This window comes from Mytilus edulis, chromosome 13, assembly GCF_963676685.1.
Source record: "Mytilus edulis chromosome 13, xbMytEdul2.2, whole genome shotgun sequence".
Classification (NCBI taxonomy): Eukaryota; Metazoa; Mollusca; class Bivalvia; order Mytilida; family Mytilidae; genus Mytilus; species Mytilus edulis.
This window is the reverse complement of record NC_092356.1, coordinates 9,178,024-9,203,653: the sequence shown is the minus strand read 5'-3', so window position 1 is coordinate 9,203,653 and position 25,630 is coordinate 9,178,024. Positions and strand designations below refer to the sequence as shown.

At 32.1% G+C, this 25,630-nt stretch overlaps 2 protein-coding genes and 1 long non-coding RNA gene across 6 annotated transcripts; 2 read left to right on the top strand and 1 right to left on the bottom strand.

The window, feature by feature from the left end:
* The first annotated feature begins 448 nt into the window (after nucleotides 1-448).
* On the top strand, nucleotides 449-3,522 carry LOC139501195 (uncharacterized). The gene is made up of 2 exons (XR_011658485.1): nucleotides 449-638; nucleotides 2,298-3,522. It is a non-coding gene; the product is annotated as an uncharacterized lncRNA (long non-coding RNA).
* Nucleotides 3,523-8,856: 5,334 nt separating this feature from the next.
* Nucleotides 8,857-24,515, bottom strand: LOC139500825 (F-actin-capping protein subunit beta-like). 4 transcript variants are annotated; one of them, XR_011658371.1, is made up of 8 exons: nucleotides 24,386-24,515; nucleotides 18,601-18,690; nucleotides 17,072-17,193; nucleotides 16,402-16,515; nucleotides 15,133-15,274; nucleotides 12,131-12,313; nucleotides 10,256-10,669; nucleotides 8,857-10,062 (listed from the first exon to the last, which is right to left on the bottom strand). XR_011658371.1 is itself a non-coding variant. In XM_071289701.1 (7 exons), exons 1-7 carry the CDS (start codon nucleotides 24,386-24,388, stop codon nucleotides 10,502-10,504), a joined length of 822 nt encoding a protein of 273 aa, XP_071145802.1. In that variant the 5' UTR covers nucleotides 24,389-24,515; the 3' UTR covers nucleotides 8,857-10,501. The 4 variants fall into 4 exon arrangements, 1 of the variants encoding a protein (XP_071145802.1); XR_011658370.1 differs by having other exon boundaries at nucleotides 8,857-10,055; XR_011658372.1 differs by having other exon boundaries at nucleotides 10,263-10,669.
* LOC139501812 (piggyBac transposable element-derived protein 4-like) lies at nucleotides 13,074-14,390 on the top strand. The gene has a single exon (XM_071291030.1). It carries the CDS (start codon nucleotides 13,146-13,148, stop codon nucleotides 14,388-14,390), a length of 1,245 nt encoding a protein of 414 aa, XP_071147131.1. The 5' UTR covers nucleotides 13,074-13,145.
* Nucleotides 24,516-25,630: the final 1,115 nt, after the last annotated feature.

The following is a 25,630-nucleotide window of genomic DNA, read 5'->3' as shown; positions in this document are numbered from 1 at the left end:
GCATTTCAAATTAAATTGCCATTCAATATCTATAACGGTTTTCTGAGAAATAGATAAATCAAGTCGTTTCAGTGTAAAATATAAATCATTTTGAGCCCAACCACAGAGACAAGACGATTGTTTAGTATATCTAGAAATAAAGTTGAGTTAAATTGTTGAATATTTGATACATCATTTGTCCCGGGAACTCTTCACCATTTTCCTGTCAAATGTCACTCATTTCTACTTTGGAGGAAAGATCCTCACTTTTATCTAGATGAAAACACTTGTTAGTCAAATGAAGACATTTTAACTGAACAAAGACAAATGAATTTAATACCTTGTAGTCTTTATATTTATTTGAGCTTCTTTTTTAAAAGACGTACAAAAGAGAGAGAAAAAACAAAAATGAACAATTTTTAACTGTATATGAATACCTGAAGCATTTGTATTTGCAATTTTAAAGAAGAAGAAGAAGAAGAAGAAGAAGAAGAAGAAGAAGAAGAAGAAGAAGAAGAAGAAGAAGAAGAAGAAGAAGAAGAAGAAGACAATAAGGAGCCTAGTGGAATTGAAGTGCTCTCAGACGCATCAGCAGATAATAAGATCCTGCAATCTGGACTGCCTCCTCGTAATTAAGAATCATAAAGCGATTCAAAAAGGTAACACACCAATTTGAATAGATAAGAAAATGTTCAAATGTCGACAAACTGATGAATTCATATTACGTAGACAATAGATATAATTTACACATTTATTAGAATATCACTCTTGTAATATAAATGTTCCAGACCATACGAGTATTTGGACCGTACGCGTACGGTCCGACCATACGCGTACGGTCGGACCGTATGAGTATACGCGTACGGTCCAGCTGACCATACATGTTTTGGGATCATATGGGTTAAATGTTAACAAACATTTATCAAAATCTTTATTTTTAGTTATACAAATTGTTATTATTACAATTAGATGGATAAAGTGAATAAGCGAACAATTAAAATTAAATATTTGTTTAATTTTATATCCGTGAATCCTATTTTGTTACTCTGGCCCAAGATAACACTTGCTTCCACAAGGAACGTCATATATTTTTAACATTAACATGTTTTGTTCATGCATGTTCCTTTGCATATGCATTTTTTGTAAAGTTCCTAAATATTCTAAAACAATTGTCCTCCCACATCATGTTTACTTCCGATAACTTCAATTTCAATGAGCATATTGGGCTGTAATTAATGAATTACTGACATGCTAAGTACAGGAGATTAACAGATTAAATAAGCCTGATTTTTTACAAATAATTAAAATATTAAGTTTTTATTTCAATAACTATTCAACTTTTTATATTAATTTGAGATACAAGTTATATTGATCTGTTATATACATTTGAATCTAATAAACTTGACCAAATTCTTAATATTAGTCAGACCGTACGCGTACGGTCCGACCGTATGCGTATATTGAAAAAGTACGCATACGGTCCAGACCGTACGCGTACGGTCCAAATACTCATACGGTCTGGAACATAAACATAATTCATTGTTTTACATTTTAATTGAAGATTTTAATAAATTGTAATAATATTTTTGTACCATAATGATTCTATTTGAATTGCCGATAAAAGATGTTCGAAACAATATTTTTATTCTCAATTCAAAAATATTTCTAAGTTCAAATATGATTAGAATAATGATCTTAAAAAGATGCAGGACATACCAAACGGACGTTCAAAATTTACAAGTCGAAACGAAACTAATAACACATTGACAAAAATTTACAAAAGACAAACAAGTCAACAATTCAATTCACAGAAAACTAAAGACTGTGCAAGACGGGGAGTTTTCGTAATAAAATTAAAGACGATTTCCAAGACGCCATCGAGGTTCTAGTCCTCTTATATTTGATGTGTTTCCCTCAGTTTTAGTTTGTAACCCGGATTTTTTTTTTCTCAAACGATTTATGAATTTCGAACAGCGGTATACTACTGTTGCCTTTATCTAAGACATTATCGTTATAATTATGTTTGAATCACAACCTGTGTAAATTTGTGTAACATTGGTGCGAGATAAAAAAAAAAAAAAAAAAAAAAGATAAAAAAAAAAAAAGGTGTAACACACAGTACAGATCCGGTATATTCAACTTGACAGCAGTGTATGGAAACACAAAAAAGACTCGTATGGTGCATGAGGGCAACCAGAGATAGGGAAAAGAGACGGAGAATGTATCTAGTATCCATGAAGAGAAATCTTGAACTGTTTAAAAAGAACAAAATTGCTGATTCAAATTGTAATTTATAAATTTCGATTCATATTTTGAAGATGTTGACAGTCATAAAGAAATAACAAGTAAAAAGGATGACCCAAAAGACAAGCAACTGGTGATTGATTGTAACAACGCATATATTGGAGGATCAAGAACCTCTGTATATCTTAAAGACCCCAGGAATCGTAAGGTCATGCAGATGTACACTTTTTGTCTACCTTTTATTTATAGCTGGAATATTCCAATATTTTATATTCAAATGCGATTCTTATAATCATTTTAATATCGTTTTATGTGTATCTAATTCAATACCAACTATGTTGATAATTGTATTGTTTAAGAATTGTTTGATATCCAACCATTATATCTTATAATCTGTTTGCTTTCTTTTTGTTATTTTTTATTTGAAAATCAATGTCGATTCATAATTTTTGAAGTAGGAAATTGTCATGATGAATATTTTTGTACATAATGAATGACATCTAGCTTTCTCTTGAGATTTTCCTTATTGTTTTTGTTTTAAACTTGACTCAAAGGGTCACTTGGTGTCCGTCAACTTTCATCGTTATTGTCGTTGTTCGACTTAGTCGGTTATATTTTACAAAGAAATAGTTTTCTGTCAATTGGAATAATGTCTGATCACAATCATAATTGGAGTAATTTTTTTTAAATGTGTCTGATAATACCGATATCCAACAAAGGCCACTACAATTAGAAACCGAACATAGTCAAGAACCTGATGTTCAGTGGTTGTCGTTTGTTGGTGTGGTTCAAAAGTGTTTCTCGATTCTCGTTTTTTTTATATAGATTACAGCGTAAGAAAGCAATAGACTACACAATTATATAGATCCTGTTTGAATGGTTTTACATTGTTGAAATTATAAGTGACTCCTTACGGGACTTACTGCCTTTGGTGAATCTTTTTATGTGTTGATGGGGGACTATAGAAGATAAAGAGAAACTGTAAGTCTTCAAAATACTAGTCAGTGACGCTCCAATTAAAATATCAACAAAGTTTAAAAGGCCAAATAAAGTACAAAAATTAATAGCACTGAGGACACAAAATTCCGATATGTTTTTTTCAAAAAAAAGTTAATGTAATCTATTCGTGGGATAGAAAATCCGTAGTATTTCGAAAAATATCAAAGTTTTGTAAACTGTTAATTCATAATTATGGCCATATCATTGATATTTCATGTCAAACACTGAAGTGCTGGTTACAGGGCTAGTGATACAATAAAAATGGACAACAATCCAGGTGGGAAACACAGGTTCTAGCTATTTTTATTTATACATTTGTAATGTAATTGCAATTTAGATAATTTCCTCGTTGCATGCTACATTGATATATCATTGTGTAGTCTATTGCTTTCTAACCCTAGTATTTTAACAGTATAATGTTCTCAAAAAAATGTTTCAAACTGTTATATATTAAAAACTCAATACATTCCCGTTCACAATCCTATTCAGGCCGCAACCTTATTGGTTGTATAAATCAATTGTTCAATAAGTCCAACCGATTTCACGAAGGACAGATACATCTTTTTCATTTTAAGCTCACCTGGCCTGAAAGGCCAAGTGAGCTTTTCTCATCACTTGGCATCAGGCGTCTGGCGTCTGGCGTCGTCCGTCGTCGTCCGTCGTCGTTAACTTTTACAAAAATCTTCTCCTCTGAAACTACTAGGACAAATTTAACCAAACATGGCCACAATCATCATTTGAGTATCTAGTTTAAAAAATGTATCCGATGAGCCGACCAACAAACCAAGATTTTGTAGATTTTGGCTTATATCTCTGAAACCAAAGCAAATCTGATATGGGGAAAATTGTTGATAAGAGCAAGATATATCTGCCCTGAAATTTTCAGATGAATCGGACAGCCAGTTGTTGGGTTGCTGTCCCTGCATTGGTAATTTGAAGGAAATTTTGCCGTTTTTGGCTATTATCTTTAATATTATTATAGAAAGAGATAAATTGAAAGCAGCAATAATGTTCAGCAAAGTAAGATCTACAAATAAGTTTCTCATGACCAAAATGGTCAGTTGACCCCTTAAGGAGTTATTGTTTACAGTCATTTTTTACCAATTTTTCGTAAATGTTTGTAATCTTTTACAAAAAATTTCTCCTCTGAAACTACTGGGCCAAATTTAACCAAACATGGCCACAATCATTATTGGTGTATCTAGTATACAAAATGTGTCCGGTGACCCGGCCAATCAACCGAGATAGCCGCCATGGCTATAAATAGAACATAGGGGTAAAATATAGATTTTAGCTTATAACTCTGAAACCAAAGCTGGAATTTTCAGATGAATTGGACAACTGGAGGCGGGTTGTTGCCCCCCCCCCCCCCACCCCCACCCCCAACCTATTTGGTAATTGTTAAAGAAATTTTACTGTTTTTGGTTATCATCTTGAATACTATTATAGATAGAGATAAGTTGTAAACAGCATTAATGTTGAGCAAAGTTATATCTACAAATAAGTCAGCATGACCAAAAAGGAGTTATTGCCCTTTATAGTCAAGTTTTAACAATTTCATTAATTTGGTTTTTGTTTGTAATTTTTTACAAAATATTTTCCTCTGAAACTAAAGGGCTCAATTTATTATTGATAGAGAAAATTGTAAGTAGCAAGAATGTTCAGTTAAGTAAGATCTACAAACACTTCACCATCACCAAAGCACAATGTTGTCATGAATCCATCTGTGTCCTTTGTTTAATATGCACATAGACCAAGGTGAGCGACACAGGCTCTTAAGAGCCTCTAGTTTAGAAAATACAGTAACTTTAACTAAGCAGCAAATATTTAATGATAATTCAGAGATGTCGCATTTTAAAGGCACATTAGGGTAGCCGGTCTTTTACTTGACTGACACGATGCTTCAGCTAACAAACTTATTTTCGTCATTGCTACTTATTCTTTTATCAGGTAAATGCTCTTTTAATGCGTCTATGATATCACGTTTTTATGTTATTGGAAAAATGCTACACGATCTCTCTCAACACCTATTTTAAAGGATCAATCGTCTCTATTCTGCGGTCCTAATAGGTATCCTATATCAATTCGTACAAAATTGAGCTTCTTGATTGTATATGATATTTTCTTTTTTTAATAATTAAAAGATATCTTAGACATATGTTAAAAATTGTATTTGATATCTTACAAAAAAAGTAGTGATCGATATTTTATAAACTTTTTTGGTATTCTGAGAAAATGCCATATCTATGTGTGATATTATCTGCATTATTACACTGACAAAGAAGATGTGAATTAATAGCTCAGGAGATAACTATCTACCAAACTGTTATATATAACTGTTTAATGATATTGGGTGATTAATTGTTGAAAAAAAATAATAGTGAAACTTAAATTCCGTTTTTGATTTGTGTAATTTACACTATTTCTATGAACGCAAAACCTAAATGCACAAGTCATAAGTGACCAAAATTATATTGATGGTTAGTTTATGGTATAAAATGGTACATGAATGCTTTCTTTTTTTCGAGGAATGATTGATTTTTTAAATTGGAAAAAATGACGATGCAATAAAAATAGGTGGTTAACTTTTGGCGGACTGTATATATTTTTTTCAGTCAGAAGCAAAAATGGCAATTTCATAATGAATGCACTAGTTTTTATGTTCCGATCATTAATGTGTCAAAGTTCTGACTATCGAAACTAAAATGTGATGGAATTGAATCTTAAAAATCAAAATAGATATAAATATACTATATAGAAAATTTGACAAAGGCAAAATGTTCAAAATATTTAAATCTAAAAGATCTTAAATTCCACATGCTTTCTATTTTTCTCAAAATTATTCAGATTTTGGATCAAATATTTTCATTTTAATGAACCATTATTGTCTTAAAAGTTTACTGATTAGTTAGTTTTAGTCCAGTCAAACTAAGTTTTAACCTCAAACTAATTGCAACAGAAAATGTTTTAGTTCTAATCTATAGCATTAAGCCCTAAATATACACAGAAAAAAAAGTCCCATAAAATCTAACTTGAGGAAAACTCAAAATCAGCATTTTTAATTTCCATTGGTAGGGGAGATAACTCCGCAAAAATGGCTCTTTCTTTGTCAGTTTTTTTGTTGATTTTCTTAGATTTATGTAAAGTATGATACTTTGATTGGGTTATGAGTTCGTATTTGACTATATTAAATAATCTTATGCTCATGAAATGTACAAAACAGTATTATGGGTTATCGGTATTTTTTTATGGGTGGATTTTTCATTAAAGAAATTGCAAATTTGTGGCTTTGTGACCATTTTGAAAAAATAATGTGAAAATTTGGTATTGTTAATATCTGTATATCATATTTGTTTAGCATCTACCTTGTTTAAAGAAGCTTTAAACCACAAAAAGAAGAATATATGCTTAATTATTTTAATTAAAATTGAGATTCTTTACCTTGACATGTTGAAAATTCAATAAATGGTCAACTAATGAATTACGAAATCTAGATTGTAGTTTGATAAAAGATATGAAAACACCTTAGTACTTGTTTGTCATATTCAAAAGACGGCTAAAATATCAAGAATCCATACATTCTGTTGAATAGAGGCGGTAAAGTTATAATTTTTTATCAATTTTTATTGATATTTCTGTCTTTCTTGCAGAGTTTTCTCCCTTTTCAATGCAAGTCTCCATAGGAATTTTAAATCGTGATTTTTTTAGTCTTCCTCGAGTAAGATTTAATGGGACTTTTTTCTGTGTATATTTGAGGTATAATGCTAAAGATTAAAACTTTAAAGTCTTCTGTTGCAATTGCTTTAAGGTTAGGGTCAAATGCATGCTAGATTGACAGGACTATTTGTTTGTTTGTCAATTTAGTATATATGATACCCTGGGGTAGTATGAATATGGATATCTAAAGGGATTACAACATATATTTTAACAATCTACTGGTGTCTTTACAACTCGGAATCATTTCACGAGAAGCAGTACAGAACCATGGCTGATATAAAACGTTACATATGACGAATGCGCAGGTCCTAAGGTTTACAAAGGAACTAGTAGTAGATGGAAGCGTATATGTATGATTTAGTAACTGTTCAACATCATTTTTTTATTCCAGTATTGCTGAATCAAAAATGAGGAATCTTCCCTCAAAGATTTCAAATATTCCTTCTTTTTTTAATGTACTTGCCGCTAAAGTTACCTGTTCGTCATTGGTAAAAATCTTATTATTATTATGATATGAAAGCAGGTTTTTTTCATGTACAATTTTATAAAGTCCATCTTACATTTTTACATACAATTTTTTTTAAATTCTTTTAGAAAATGAATCATTTCTGGAACACATGAAATCTGCTGTCTAGTTAGAAATATTTCATTTCAATGCAAAGGTAACCTTAAAATAGTTATTCATTCTTATATCAATACGTAATAGGGACTACTAAATTGGTTTTACCCAAAAGAGTAACAAAAAGACTCAGAATCTGTGACTTTTACAAAAACAAAGGAGTGTTTGAAAATACAAAGCACTAAAGACGCCTGTATGTGTTTGCTAACAATTTGTAGTGGATTGGCACTCTATGCAGTACAGTTTTTGACGTAACAATTTTATTGAAGCCACCATCCTACACAGTTTATGCAGCTAAGTTTGACAAAGTTACTGGTGTAAAAATCGGAAAAGGATGAAATAATACAAGGGTCTCGATATTGTCTGGTGGTCATCAAAAAGCTTCTGTCCAAGTTTCATTTAATTACATGAAGTTTTGAAAAAAGTTATTGATATTTCATAAAACTATTTTCAACAGATTGAAACAAAATGTTGATAAACACAGACTGTATGATCGCTATGTCTCATTTTTGCGACATTCGTCAACATATTGCTGATTAGGAATTTCAATTCACCTACAGTTTAAATCAGGAAACAAACAAACAAAGAGGACTCCTGTTTCTGGTATCTGAGAAATGGACTGACCCATGAAATGAGTTGGAGGTGAACCTTGTCTAATGGACATGTAAACCTTGCAAGGATCCAATATACCAAATATGAATATCATATTACTCATGATAAGAAATTCACATAAAAAGCAGTTGATAACAATGAAAATCAGGTGAAGGACAATGGACATATGACAGATGAGAACTGTGTAACATAACCCTGTTAGGTTTCTATATAAAAAGTATTAAGCATCCAGATCTTTTTCCATATAAAGCTTTATACAAATAAGTAACACTGTTTAGACAAACACTACACTGCTTGAGTTTCGTGCATCAAAACGATTTTTTTATTTACCCTCTTAAGGAGTGCTCAAACCTAAAAATTTGAAAAATCCAGGAATTTATAAATAGCTGAATATGTGTGGAGTTATATGACCAAAAGAAACAAATAAATTATTTTATTTAAGGTCAACTTTTCATGAAGGAGTTAGAACCTCATTTTCTTAATAATTTCACTCAATCCAGAGGGAGTTCACATTTCCCAACTTTCATACATGTCAACCAACTATGCAGACTCAGCCAAATGGAGCAATTGTTTAAATTTTTTCATCATATGCATGAAATATCTGCAGGTCGGCATTAAGCAAATAACAAGTTTTTTATCAATGTTTTGAGAAAAAGCCAAACTTGTTTAGGAATGAAAAAACAAGATGATTTTGTACATGTTTTAATGTTATCTCATATTTGTACAAGTATCATGAATGTGAAATATATTATATATACATATTATAAAATCATACTTAATTACTTTAATTATGCTGTAGCTAGTTAACAATCACTTAATAAGGCAGTAACACAATTTGTCATATTTAGAGTTATCTTTCCTGCAAAAATGTGAAAGCAGTTATCTCCCCATGAAAAAAAAGAAACCATGATTGCTAATTTATATTTTTCAAGAACCTGTGATAGAATCAGAAAATGTGTCATGATAATTCAAATGAAGGTAAAACTTAACATCGATAACAAGTTTTAAAATCAGGTTTACTTAGACATAAACATTTTGGAAAGACTATTTCAATCATGTCCTTTTTTCAGGTGGCTAAGAAAAATGACATCATAAATTTGTGTGAACTGTTATTTGTACAATATATACTGTTGCAAGGTAAAGGGAAGTTTGCTTCAAACTGAACCAGTACCTTCAATAACCCTTGATAATTTCTTTGAAAGAAAGCAAAAAATTCAAAAAGTTTTTTTTTTTTCATTTCAGAAGAATTTTATTAAACTTCAAATAAGAATTACTTTTTAAATTAGAGATATTTTTACAGCAATATATCTTAAAGAGTTATTTCTTCCTAGATGACCAGCATCTATATTTTTAAACTGTTCAAGTACAATTTCACCAGGAAGTATTTAGATAATTATAAATAAATAAGCATTCATTTATGTTAATTCTAAAAGTTAAATCTTTAGTCACAACTTCCATAATATCACTTACGAAAAAAATTTGGCTGAGATGTGCCATCATCATGTATTGTCTACAAAATATATTCTATTTACTGACATGTTATTACCATTGACTGTTGCCAAGGAAAACAATATTACCAATGTCTGTTGCCAAGGAAAACAATATTACCAATGTCTGTTGCCAAGGAAAACAATGAGACAGTAAAAAGTGAAAACACATTTAAATTTTCCCATAGGCAAGTGATTTATTATATGTTTTTTTGTGTTAAAAATGTTAGGCTAAGCCATATCATTACAAGGCAAGCTAGCAAATGTCAATGCTCTCCTTTTGGAAAGTGGATTTTGAAAAGTTGTCAATCCCTGAAAATGCTCAAGTCTTTTTTATTTATAAATAATAACACATGCTACTAAAATAAGAGCAACCAATTGCTACCATGATTAATATCCTTATGGCTATTCCAGAAAAAAATGTATGGAGGGGTTGGAAGGCACATTATATTAATAATACATGGGTGATGGTATCAGAGCAACTTTTCACACTATAAAGCACTATAATTCTCAATTACAATTGTCTGGGTGGCGGGTGCTGACAAAAACTGCCTTCCAACTCCAACCCCAACCCCCATACATTTTTTTCTGGAATAGCCCTTAACCTATTTCTTTGCTACAAATTCGTATAATATATATTTCCCCCTCAACATAATCAATAACTTTCAAACTGCCTATTGGGTTCTCTTTCTTCACCAAATTCCAATTGTTATTATTTTTCAATGTCAAAAACTTTGCAAATTAATGAAGCAAATAAACAATTTTGCACCATTTCCTTTTAATACAGTTTGTTGCACCATCTGGTGGCCATAAAAATTGTCTGCGCTAATAATTGTATGTATCATCACTGCTTCTCTCCCCTTTTATTTAATACATCTTTCAAATTGCTAATGACAGCTTTTTGGCTCAATTCGTCTTCTAGTGAATTAAATGACCTTAAGCCGTTGACAATGTCCTGTGTTTTACCAAAATAAATCTCATTCAATGTCATCCGTATTTTGTTCTCCATCTCCTGAAAAGTAAAACAAACAGGCATTAGCAAAATCATTACTTCAAACAATGGCTTCCTTTCACATTGAGAGTTTAAATTTAGCGTTTTAAAAATTTAGAGTTTTTTTTAGCTGTTTTTTTGTACATATCTACATTCTTTGCTAAGTGAATTTTACGAAATCAATGAGGTTGGATTATTGTCTTGCAAGTGAATAATTCATCAGTGATTTCTCCAAGCTTACTTTGACAAAATTGAACCAAACAGCCTGCTTAAAGCAGATTTTAATTTCAATTTATCACATGTTATTTTGATGTAATTAAAAAAAAAAGATATCAAAAAATAACTAGATGCTCCACAGGGCGCAGCTTGATACTACAGCAGAGGATGAACCCTGAACAGTTGAGGCAATTGTGGACACAATATTCAAGCTTGCTACAGCTCTAAATTTGGATTGTGATTAAATAGTTGACACAGTATAGGTTTCTAACACAGAATGAATGTGATCTAAGAACTTAAAAACTTTAAATTGACATTACCTACATGTAATATGGTCCAATATCCTAATCTAAATACATGGTTAGATTCAGCATATCAAAGAACCACAAGAATTCATTTTTTGATGAAATCAAATAAAATTCAATTTTGTAACCCTTTAGAACTCAATGTGGACCAATTTGATAAAGGTTCAGCATATCAAATAACCCCATATACTTATTTTTTTAATAAATCAAATAAGTTTAATTTTTTACCCTTATTTGGACCAACTTCAAAAAATAGGCCCATAATTTAAAAAATTAAATACATGTTTAGATTCAGCATATCAAACAACCCCAAGAATTCAATTTTTGTCAAAATCAAACTAACTTTAATTTTGGACCCTTTGGACCTTAATGTAAACCAATTTAAAAACATGACCAAAAATTAAGAATCAAACTTACTGTTACATTCGGTGTATCAAAGAACCCAAATAAATCAATTTTTGATGAATTCAAACAAAGTTTATATTTACTTATGCTAAAGTTATTGTTCGAAAAACAAAGAAAAATGCTTAGTTGTGCCCCTTTTTGGTCCCTAATTCCTAAACTGTTGGGACAAAAACCCCAAAATCATTCCCAACCTTTCTTTAGTGGGTATAATCCTCGTGTTAAAATTTTATTTATTCATATCTACTGATACTAAAGTTATTATCCAGAAATCATCCGTCTTCTGACAACGCTGACAATGACGACGTGATACCAACATACAACCAAATTTTTTATATTTTTTGTGGTCGTATAAAAACCAGGCTTTGTACTTGACATGGTTTGAAAGCTTTACTAGAACCTAAACATAGCTGCTCAAAACAGAATAATTTGAAAGCCAAGGATATAATGAACCAAAACATTTCAAGAGATGAGAGGAGTAAGCATACACAGTATCACAAGTAAATTATCTGTAATTTTTTAACCGAGAAGTATTTTTATTACAACCAATATACCTTACCTCAACCATTCTACCAATGTTAACAATATGAGGAGCACTTTCGCTAACAGTGTTATCTTGTTCTCCTTGTCGAGTCAAACTTCCTCCTAGATTCATGATTCCTGATCCATCCTTGGAGGTTTGTAACCACAGCATAACTGTTGATGTCAATTTGTAGTGAGCACTTTTTCCACTAGATTTCTCCTGTAAATAATAAAGCTTTCAGTTAATAATTAATACATGTAATGATAGAGTTATCTGCCTTTGATTAACTTATTCGCCCACAATCCCACCTGTAGTCGTGATAAAAATATACCACTCACAGGCCGATAACGACTACAGTCGTGGTTTGTTTACCTAGTTCAATGGCTGATCCCGTCTGTACTCGTGGTCGACACCACTCTGAAAGAACCGCTCCGATTGGTTATTTCTTAGGGGATTTCCAGAATTTAAAGAATACCGTCCGATAGAAAAGGGTTTAACATTTCATTGTGTGAAATTTATTTATTCTTAGTGCAAAGGTTACGCCGTATTAAGACATTCTTATTACACGTGTGTACGCGCGGTTTTCAATAAAAATGTTAAAACAATGGCTGAAATTTTTTATAGTAGCGAGAGTGAAAGTGAGTTTGATGGCTTTGAATTACGGGATATAAATGCTGCAGAAGAAAGATATTTGCAGCATATTGATGCATTGAATAATATTGATTCTGATATCGAATTTTCAGACGTCGATTCTGATGAAAATGAAGGTTTTAATAGCGATGATGACAATGTTGCACTTGCCGAAATTGCAAAATGGGGTGATGAACTTCGGCCGGTTCAAATAAATGATTTTACGGGTCCACGGCCCGGTCCGACCACGCAAATGAACAAGGAAAAGACGGAGATAGATTTTTTTCATTTAATTTTCCCGGAGAGACTTTATTCGGAAATAGCAACGCAAACAAATGCTTACGCAAATGGGAAGCAAAATGAAAATTGGACTCCAACTACTAGTGATGAAATAAAAGCGTACATAGGGGGTCAGATTGTTATGGGAATCGTTCCTGTTCCCAATATGGATATGTATTGGTACAAAGATAAACTTTTTCATTCTTCTAGTCTTGAGGAAAAATTTTCAAGAAACAGATATGAGGAATTACAAAGATATTTACATGTGGCAAACACCACACAAAATCCACCCCGACTTCAACCCGGACATGATAAACTGGCCCATGTAAGACCGATACTCGAAATAGTTCGTGATAAATCCTTTCAAGAATACAAACCACATATGGAAGTATCCATTGACGAAGCAATGATTGGTTTTAATGGCAGGTTGGGGTTCAAACAGTATGTTCCCTTGAAGCCTACAAAAAGGGGGATCAAAGTTTGGGTTCGAGCAGATCCAAGTAATGGCTACATAAATGACTTTCAAGTCTATACTGGAAAGACAGCCAATAACCCAGAACAAAATCTTGGCAAAAGAGTTGTTCTTGATCTTATGACCCCTCTGTTTGGGTTGGGTCATCATCTTTATTGTGATAGTTTCTTCACTTCACCAGATTTATTTACAAGTTTATGGGACCACGGAACTTATGCGTGTGGCACGGTTAGAGCAAACCGTAAAGGATTACCTGCTGGTTTAGACCGTATCAAACTCAAAGAACAAGGCCAGTTTGTTGTCAAGCAAAAAAATTATATGCGAGTCACATTTTGGAGGGACAAGAAAAACATTAACTTATTATCAACAAACTGTTTTGGTGAACCGGACAAAGTCAATCGTAAGCAAAAAGATGGTACCATCAAAGAGGTATCTTGTCCTCTGTCAGTCAAACATTATAACATGTTCATGAATGGGGTAGACCATGCAGATCAGTTGAGGTCTACCTACAACATCTCCAGAAAGTGCTTGAAATGGTGGAAATACCTCTTCAACTTCCTTGTGGACATCAGTATTGTCAACGCATACCTTCTTATGAGGGAGTCTGTCAATCACCAAATAGTGACAAAAAAGAACAGGCCCCGTCAAATGACTCAGCTAGAGTTTAGAATGAAACTAGCTCACAAAATGCTAGGACAATTTCATGGGAAAAGGAAACGGTCAGTCGATCCAAGACCAGTACTCCAACCAAGTAATCATTGGATCGAAAATATGCCAAAGAAGACATGCAAATTGTGCTCACAAAATAAAATTAGAAAGGAACCCAAAACTGGGTGTGCTCAGTGTAATGTAAATTTGTGCATAGAATGTTTTAGGCCATATCACAGAAAATTATTCCCACAGTTGTTCGTGTAAATAGAGGATATATTCATGGAGTTTTATATATTTTTTGGAATAATTTTGGAATTTTTTACTTACCTGGATAAATATGTGATTTATTCTGTATATATTTTGATAAAATTTATATGTGTGGAAAGACAATTTTTTCTTCTTTATTCACTGAAATTTTTATGGATTAATGTTGGATAATTACTGAGCAATCAAGGTAAATATCATGCATGTGCACGTCTCACAGTAGAAAAGTTAATTAGATAAAAATGCTCTGGGGCACAGCCTGATAACTGATAAATTTGTACTGGCTTATCACTGTTGCAGTGTAAATATACTGTTGGGGGTGAATGAGTTAAGTTGTAATGCAATTTTAACTCTTTTTGAAATTTAATATCAATCAAATGTGTCGAAGTTATCTTTTCGTTGGATGTGTTTGAGCTTTTGATTTTGATATTTTATTACTGACTCTGCGTTTTGGATTAAACTCAAGATTTCAGTATTTTTGTTATTTAACATTTTATGTTTATCATAATTTTTAAAACTCCTTTTGATTCAAATTTAACACTAATTTTCACTTTATAATTTGTCTTCATATACTAAGACCTCATGCATATTTAAATGAACCTATAGTAGTTTTTATTTATAAAAAAAAAAAAAAAAAAGAAAGAACCTAAATGGCTGCTAAAAGCGAATTTTAACTTCACTGTTTCACTTTTATTTTTTTCTATTTTTCATAGCAAGTGACCCTTTAATATCAACAGTATACCTGTACTTCTATCACATGTATAGAATCCCAACAGCCTTTAATTTTCTTTGACCCATCACCAGCTTTCTTGATTAATATAACACCAGCAAAGCCATGGTCTAAATCCCATAAATATACAGATGAGACACCTCCTTCAAAATACCTAAAATAAATAATGCAGAACTTTTCAAATACACAGACGTAAACAACAGCTATAAGGATTTTGCCATTATGACCACTCAATTGAATTTAACATTGTCATTTAAATGTCCAAATCATGACCACATTTTAAATTGGGAACACATTTGTTTAATCCTATGAAAAAAAAGTAAAAACACAAAAATACTGAACTCCGAGGAAAATTCAAAAAGGAAAATCAAAAGTCCAAACACATCAAACGAATGGATAACAACTGTCATATTCCTGACTTGGTACAGGCATTTTCTAATGTAGAAAATGGTGGATTGAACCTGGTTTTATAGCTAGCTAAACCTCTCACTTGTATGACAGTCGCATCAAATTCCATTACATTGTCAACGATGCATGAACAAAACAAACATACTCAAAGATTACTGTAAATTCAGAAACTTTTTAGTGCATTTCTTTATTTGGATTTCTAAAGACAAAATGTGATATTAATTAATTGCCATTTCAGGATAATAGTCATTCCGATAGGTGTTTCATATATAGATCTATTATTGCCAAATTACAGTATTCAGTAATAATTAAGAAATTTAAGAAAAGCTAAATGTATATAAAATATTTTTCCTGAATCTTGATTTAAAGTTTTGAGTGGTTGCGAGTGATGTGTATCTGCATCATTTGACCAATCAATAATGATTAATGTTAATGTTCAGCCTAATTTGATATTTGAGGCTCCAGGATGAACAAAAGTAATACAAATCATGAACTTAAACACCCTGCATTTGTTTGATCCAGTCCCAAGTCAGGAACCTGATGTTCAGTGGTTGCCATTAATATGTGGTTCACAAGTGTTTCCTGTTTTATTATATAGATTAGACTGGTGGTTTACCAATTTGAATTGTTTTACACTTGTCATTATTGGGGCCCTTTATAGCTTGCTGCTTGGTGTGAGCCAAGGCTCCGTGTTGAAGGCAGTACCTTGTCCTATAACAGTTTACTTTTACAAATTGTGACTTGGATGGAGTGTTGTCTCATTAATACTCATACCACATTTTCCTATATCTACTTAAACATGGTAATTTATAATATTGTAAATAGCTTCCCGATGAGACACAGTTATCGTAATTCATTATCAGCGACACCTACATTTCTCTGTATTGATCAAATGATCTATTGGCTTCTTGTTCTAGTTTTCTGAGTCTTTCTGAAGGCATGGCACCATCATCTAAAGGAGGGAAATAGGTGTTGCTCCATGGTGATCTGAAAATAGTCAATTGTACAATTTAAAAGATCATCTTTAATGTGTAAGGATAAATACCATTAATACAGAAGATTTTCAGGATGTACAAAATTTTTTTTTATGTATCCATTCTTGTCCAATCAGATGCATCATGCAGCATAAATTTTTCTAAATAGTTGAAGGCAATACAATGACATACATTTATTTGTCTGTATTCATTGTTCTTTGATTGATAGTAGTCTCATTGGCAATCATACCACCTTATTTTCATACTTAGATGAAAAAGGTGATACCTGTGAAAAATTTTCATATGTTTTGGCAATCAGATATATATACAAATTTGCTGGTATATATATACTTTACAATATAACATTGCTGTGTAAAATATATCCTTATTTTAGCATTGTTTAGAATCAATTTTAATTTTTAATACTGTAAGGGAATTTTTTTAACCAAACCCTCCTCATTTTAGAATGAGTTATTATTTTACTGTAAGGGACTTTTTTAACAAACCCTCCTCATTTTAGAATCAGTTATTATTTTACTGTAAGGGACTTTATTATAAGTACTACTTACCTGTAGGAATCGCCATCTCTATTATAATCACACAATAGAAAATCTTTTCCTACATTTTTATCTCGAGAAATCTTTAATGGTTGGTCTACTGATGATAATAAATCTTCACATAAATTTGGCACCTGCAAGTATGGCAAATAAAATCCTCTTCTTTACATGAGCATACAATCTAGTAAATATCCCATTCAACATGTTCAAAGCTACTGTAAACTGTGATTAGCCCCTACCAGCTCATTTCGCCATCCTGGTACCTTTGATAACTATTTACACCACTGGGTCGATGCCACTGCTGGTGGACGTTTCGTCCCCGAGGGTATCACCAGCCCATCAGTCAACATTTTGATGTTGACATGAATATCAATAAAGTGGTCATTTTTATAAATTTCCTGTTTACAAAATTTTGAATTTTACGAAAAAATAAGTATTTTCTTATCCCAGACGTAGATTATCTTTATAGCCATATTTGGCACAACTTTCTTGGAATTTTGGATCCTCAATGCCCTTCAACTTTATACTTGTTTGGCTTTTTAAATATTTTGATATCAGCGTTACTGATGAGTCTTATGTAGACGAAACGCACGTCTGGTGTACTAAATTATAATCCTGGTACCTTTGATAACTAGTTAATTTCACTATTTTCAGGTTTGTAATTGTATGATGTAGTTACATGAGGAAAGTTCCAAGTTTTACATACAGTATATGCGATGATCTTTCTTTGCGTCATTTTTCTACTCGCAAAGTTGCGAAAAATAAATGGCCTGAGAAGATTATATGATTTACAGTATACAGAACTTACACATGTATATGGAAGTACAAAAGGTGATTAATCATGTAAACAATAAATGTTCCTCTGACAACTCACGTTTTGTTGAGACTTCAACTTTTGTTGAAAAGCGATATAAAGCAATCCTACATTCCGTTGTCGGCTGTGTCCACAAATATTCACTTTGTGGTTAAAGTTTTTGAAATTTTTATATCCTGGATTTGTACCAGACTTGGCCAGAAGCTTGTTTATGATCATAAAATAGTATCCAGAGCTAAATTTAGTAAAAAAAAAATATTTTTTTCCTGTAGTTTACTTACATCTTTAAATGGACTTCTGCCAAGAAACATTACATTCACTCTGTGGTTAAAGTTTTAAAAATTCTAATATCTTTCTTAAATTAGCCTAGATTTGTACCAAACATGGACAGAAGCTTTTTACAATCAAAAGATAGTATCTAAAGGAATATTTTAATTAATTTACTTCCTCATTTTTGTTGAGCCTGCAATTAACAGCAAAAGTAGGAAGGACACTGGGTTCTGCGGAACCCTTACAAATTTTTATATACGATTAGCGTGTCAGTGATGCATCTGGCGAGAATTTTCTCTATTCAAATAACAGATTCTCTTTTTAGCAACATGAGAATGATGAGATAAATCACTACACATAACCCAGGGTCATGAATAAATGACCACACCATGTTTGTATACATATATATGTACATGCATCATTGTGCATACAGAAATACAACTACAAATGTACTCACTAAATCTATTAAATCTGTTAAGTTTTTCTCTATTTGTTGTGGAGGAAGCCTTCTCATCAAGTCTAACGCACAGTCTAACTGTTGTTCTGTCTGAAAAATAAAATCATTCATCCAGAAACTGATAAACTAAGGACAACAAATAACAAAGTTTGTTTCTAACATACATTTGTACAATCCTTCTTTTATAAATAGGCTTGGTTGGTCTGGATTTGATTTTAAATGAATTGATTTTTTCAATACTGGATTTGATTTTTTGCATATGTTCACAATTTGTCTGAGTTTGAATCTGTTTTATACTTTTAGGCAAAATAATAGTACATGTGTGGATGCAGTTATCTGATTGACACCCCCACCCCACCATCAGACACTAGAACTTTTTTTTTCATTTCAGAAAAATAATTTATGGAATGATAAAATTTAGAGATGCAAGTTTAAATAATCAGACTCAGAAACTTTTGTCATCTGAATTTCCATTTGAAGTAACCACTAAAGCTAAATTACAACAAATTCTATAAAACTTTTTATGGGCATCTTAAGAGAAACGAAGGCCTCAGAGTAAATGCCATGTGATTTCCCTTGCATGTACATGTATAACCAATATTTCCAAGGGGCATAAAAATATTCTATTGGAACTTATTTTCGAATGTGAATAGACCTATAATATAAATTTCATTTATATCTGGAAAGTACACATAAGAATGCTCATCTTGCAATTTTCCATATAAATATTTCAAGGGTACATACATGTAACTCTTTTACAAAATATTAATGGGCACTGATTTTTTAACTCATCAAAGACATTGCTGATATAAACCTATGATTAAAGTTTCAGGTAATTCTGGCAAGAATTGTACACAGTGCTAACAATGCAATTTTCCATGCAAATAATGCTTCTAACATGTCTAAGGGACACAACACTTTTAAAAATAATTGATCACCACTGATTTTCTGATTTGTCATAAAAATCTAGAAAGAATTGCACATGAGTTTGCTTGTTAATTCTGTCAAAAATTAGTAAATTTGGTTTTTTTTCACACAAAAAAGTTATCAAATGTTCTTCATGCAGAGATCTAGATAAACATGTACTTGATGTACAAGTGTATGAGGCAGTCTTCACGCTAAATGGCAGCCCAGGCTTGTAAAATTGCTCTCGGGCCTGTAAAAATTTATCTAAGCCAACAGAATCTAACTAAAAAATTTCAATAATTGAGCTACGGGCCTGAGGATTTAACAGTTCATCGTGAAGACTGATGAGGCAGTCTGTTGCAAACTGTTTCAGGATTTGTCTGACCAAAAAAGCAACTAGAATTTTCCTCCTATATATTCCACCAAAAAAATCCTGAAAGTTTGGTCTGACCGAATGATTTTATGGTTTCCTATGCCTTATCCAAGACATCTATTCTTCATTTGTCGGTCATAAGTCATTAAATATTGGACTTCATAGATGTTTCCTCAAAATTTTCAGGTCAAAACTAATAGTCTTTTGAAGAGAAAATGTCTGAAGTATTGGAAAAGTGAAAGTTGGATGACATCAAAAAGTTCCAAGTGTCACAAATACATGTACACCTATTTGGAAATTTACACCAGTTTACCAGAGAATCTGCACCTCTTGAACTACTTATGTCATACAACAATCACTTTTCATTTTGTTTTAGTCCGAATAATTATGACGTCTTGAAAGGCTTTTATACTTTTAAGTTTGACATTTTACATTGATGTCATAACGCTGAACTCATATTTTCAGTTGGACTCAAAGGTAATTATCTGTGTTAATAAAACTCTTGGGTTGATTTTTCTCAAAGATGCTTCAATTGAGTATAAAATATATTTCTGCACTAAACTCCGTAAAATTTGACATACCTGGATTTCTGGATAATATAAAACAAAGGTTTCAGAAATTGAGTCTGTCAAATTTTACAGAGTTTGGCGCAAAAATTCATTTTTTACTCTTCTTTAAAGAAATCAGTTATACATGTAGATGTTTTAAATAAAGCAGAAGATAAACATCAACCTTGGACAGTCAGAGCTCAGACATAAACAAGTCGATTTTTGATTTTGACTTACAGAAGTCAAAACATGTATTTATTACAAGAGTGCACACACTGAAATGTCTCGCCTTCTTTACTAATCATTGATATTATGTTGATAGTCCTAAGTATAAAGCTTTATTACAACTGTCACATAAACTTAACATTAACCAAGATAGCTAAACAAAGACCAATGAACCATAAAAATGAGGTCAAGGTCAGATGAAACATGCCAGGCAGATATGTACAGCTAACAAAGCTTCCATACAACAAATATAGTTGACCTACTACTTATAGTTTAAGAAAAATAGACCAAAACACAAAAACTTAACACTGTGCAATGAACTGTGCAATTGAGGTCATGGTCAAATAAAACCTGCGGGACTGACATATAGATCATAATATATTTCCAAACACCAAATATAGTTGACCTTTGGCATATAATATTAGATAAAAAGACCAAAACTTAAAAACTTAACTTTGACCACTGAACCATGAAAATGAGGTCAAGGTCAGATGACATCTGCCCGCTAGACATGTACACCTTACAATCATTCCATACAACAAATATAGTAGACCTATTGCATAAAGTATGAGAAACACAGACCAAAACACAAAAACTTAACTATGACCACTGAACCATGAAAATGAGTTCAAGGTCAGATGACACCTGCCAGTTGGACATGTACACCTTCCAGTCCTTCCATACACCAAATATACTAGCCCTATTGCTTATAGTATCTGAGATATGGACTTGACCACCAAAACTTAACCTTGTTCACTGATCCATGAAATGAGGTCGAGGTCAAGTGAAAACTGTCTGACGGGCATGAGGACCTTGCAAGGTACGCACATACCAAATATAGTTATCCTATTACTTATAATAAGAGAGAATTCAACATTACAAAAATTCTGAACTTTTTTTTCAAGTGGTTACTGAACCATGAAAATGAGGTCAAGGACATTGGACATGTGACTGAGGGAAACTTCGTAACATGAGGCATCTATATACAAAGTATGAAGCATCCAGGTCTTTCACCTTCTAAAATATAAACCTTTTAAGAAGTTAGCTAACACCGCCGCCGTAGCCGCCGCCGTAGCCGCCGCTGGATCACTATCCTTATGTCGAGCTTTATGCAACAAAAGTTGCAGGCTCGACAATAAAAATGTGTTTTCAATTTTAGACTTATCTAAGGCAGAAAATGACAGACTTGTTTAGGTCTATTTATGTTGATGAAAAAACATAATTTGACTTGGTGGCCAAAGTACACCACCTACATGTATGACAGCAAAAACTTGTCTGAGAGTTCACAAAGACTTGAGCTATCTATATTTAATTATCCAATTGAACATTCTAACTTAAACTAAACACAGATGTTTTACCTCATTAAGTGTGGCTCCAGGTGGTTGCATTGTAAGGTTAATTAACATTATCTCCGATTTTTTAGACTCTCATTCATATTTTTCTTTAGAAGACAAAGCATTGTTTTTCAATGTGGTCATTATTTGATTTAGATGTGTGACCTTTTTATAAATATGCGTGGGTCTTGAAGTTTACCAATGTTGGTAACTTATTGACTTGTAGTCCGTATTTGCAACTTTTTATTTCTTGTCAATTATTTCTTGCTTAACAATATTTGACTTATTAAAGTCGTATTTTGTCTTGCATTAAAGGGAGACAAATCCTAAAACTTACAAATTTAGACTTCTATGAGTCAAAAGCGGATTCAGACTTATTTATGTCTGAGCTCTGACTGTTGGATGGACTTTTTTAACATTACGAAAGACAATTATTGCAGGGATCTCCATGGATGAAAATTGAACGATGGAGGAACTTTCACCATTACAAACCGTGTCTACACTGTTTTCGACATGGTTTAGTGAATTGAGAGTAGATTACCGTGAAGAGGAACACTGCAGGGATTATGAAATTAGTTTAGTGTTAAAGGAAAATATTCACTAAATCGATTCATATAAGGCAGTGTTCTAGGATTCCCATTACCCGTTACCCGGGGTAAGTGGATTAGGACAACGGGTAAGTCATTTTTTAGCCTTTGTCACCCGGTGGTAAGTCAATTTTCAAGTTCAGGGAAGCCGAAAAACTCTTGAAATTTTCCGGTCCTCTTCAATTTTCCCATATCTGCTTTTTATTTTTATTAAATCACGAGAAAAAACTTTGACATGTTTGATAAAAGATCGAAGATTTTGTCGATGTCTATCGGCGCTTTTATTCAAACACTCGTTTACTAGGTGTAATCAAGCGCAAAAGAGACCACATTCTTCTCCTATCATTCTAAAAGTCGGTCACAGTATCGGTAAAATCGGAAAATCCGGATTGATAACTGGTGCTTAAATCCGGACATAAACGATTTTTTTTCTTGTCATCGGAGGAAAATAAACTTACAGTTGCATTTATTATAGCTCTTAATAAATGACATAGTAATAACTATAACATATTTGTCAAATTTAGTAAGAAATCGTTTTTTTTAAATTTTGTACAAAATTCAATCGTATCCGAATCCAGCTTTGTTCAGACAAACTTCACAACATATAATTTAAAGCATGTCATAAAAGTTTTTAAATTTAAAATCTATGTGCAACACATGACTTATCCTTAATCACTAATGTTCAGTGAATCAGCCTGAAAAATATTCAGTATTTTATAAAGAGCATGTCTGATTTTTAAAAAGAGTTGCATGTAAGTCCCTTATTTTTTTTTACAGTGGATTATTGGTATGAAAGTCAGTGAAGTTCTGTTATAGTTCAATGTACTTTTTTGGTGGTATAGGTATATAGTTACAATTAAGCCATATATTTCAAATACTTTTCAATACACTTTAGTCATCATTGCTTCATACAAAACATCATTTGACATCACAAAAAAGGGTACTTTCTGAAGCATGAAAAAGGTGCCAGGAAATGGCTAGAATGCAGGATTTTGCATCATTTACCCCAGAGCTTATGGGGACCTTGAGCGGCCCCCAGACTCCCGGCCATAACGGCAGCGGACGGCGCAGGCGGATTGAACTTATAGATGTGGGTAAGTAATTTTTTTATTGATCTTACCCGTGGTAAGTCAAGGTGCCAAAAAAATCCTAGAACACTGTAAGGTAGGGATTTTTAGCATTAAGTTGAAGGGTAGAAAAAGCGTCCGAAGCGGAGACTGTCATGACCTAAAAAAAAATTCGTTAGCCACCTTCTTCTATTTATATGGATAGTCGACCTTCCTGTGGATAGAAACAAAAGCCTGTGATATTAGCCCATCAACACGTCATGATTATTTGGACTTTTTTCAGTTATGACTTCAAATTTTTCCAGATCCTTTTGTTTTGAGATGTCCAGTAATGGCAGATAAATAGCTATCTCGGGTCAAGTGTTGCAGATCCTCTAATAGGGTTCAAGGTGAAGACTGTTAGTGTAAACAACCATTTTAGTCCATTTGTTATTTATGAACTTTGAGTTTATGTACATGTATTGTTACAATCGACTATAAAGCTGTATTTGGCCATACATTTATTTCACAATAATGTCTATTTTAGTACAATCAACTGTTCTAAGCATGCACAATGTCAATATATTCTGATATTATCAATTCTGAAACCCTGAACGATATGGATACATCGATGGGTAATCCGCCCTCTTTTGAGATACTTAGCTTTAATGTCATTAAAATTTTTCTAGAAGTAAATACTGATTGAAAAATATGAAGTATAATTATTATATTTTCGATCTATAACAGTCTAAACATTTATGCAAACCATTTTGTGGAGATAATACTCAAATCTTTTGATTCAGGAAGCAAGAGTTCGTAGAAATGGCCTCTACATCCGGGACAGCCTTTACTGGTTTACATGAGAGCAAGCATAGAAGAAAAAGAATTAAACCGGATATCAGTAATGGGTCAATACAAAATGCAGCATCGGAACGGATTTATTGTTTGTTCGTTTTCAGTTTTGCACAAATAATAAAAAAATCAACGTCAACCAGATTTATTAAAAAAAAATAAAAAAAAAAAATCATATTGTAATATAAATATCAGATAAGAGCCAAAAGAAATACAGATTTGACTGTTTTAACAAAAGGTTATTATTTAAAGGCGTATTTCAATAAAAACTTACTTTCTTATCCTAGCCACTTTTAAAAAAAATGTGTTTGATCTTTGCTAGTAATTTTTTGTGCAGCCAGTACATCGAATAAGATTTAACATTTTTAAGCAAAGACACAGATGATTTTTTAGAGCGATTGATAAGATATTGATTCCTGAATATGGTCCAAAACAACCAAAATGGCATGTCTCTAGACCGCCTGTTCAACATTCATACTCGTAAAAAAAATATAGAAATACATTTTATTTTTACTTAATATAAGTTCTTTAATAATTTTGTTAAGAGCCAAGTTCAGTCAACATATTTAAATAAACAGCTTTTAGCATAGGATTTTCAATTTCAGAAGGTTTGTCCCTGACAAAATGTCCAATATAAATATCAGATAAGAGCCAAAAGAAATACAGATTTGACTGTTTTAACAAAAGGTTATTATTTAAAGGCGTATTTCAATAAAAACTTACTTTCTTATCCTAGCCACTTTTAAAAAAAATGTGTTTGATCTTTGCAAGTAATTTTTTGTGCAGCCAGTACATCGAATAAGATTTAACATTTTTAAGCAAAGACACAGATGATTTTTTAGAGCGATTGATAAGATATTGATTCCTGAATGGTCCAAAACAACCAAAATGGCATGTCTCTAGACCGCCTGTTCAACATTCATACTCGTAAAAAAAATATAGAAATAAATTTTATTTTTACTTAATATAAGTTCTTTAATAATTTTGTTAAGAGCCAAGTTCAGTCAACATATTTAAATAAACAGCTTTTAGCATAGGATTTTCAATTTCAGAAGGTTTGTCCCTGACAAAATGTCCAATATAAATATCAGATAAGAGCCAAAAGAAATACAGATTTGACTGTTTTAACAAAAGGTTATTATTTAAAGGCGTATTTCAA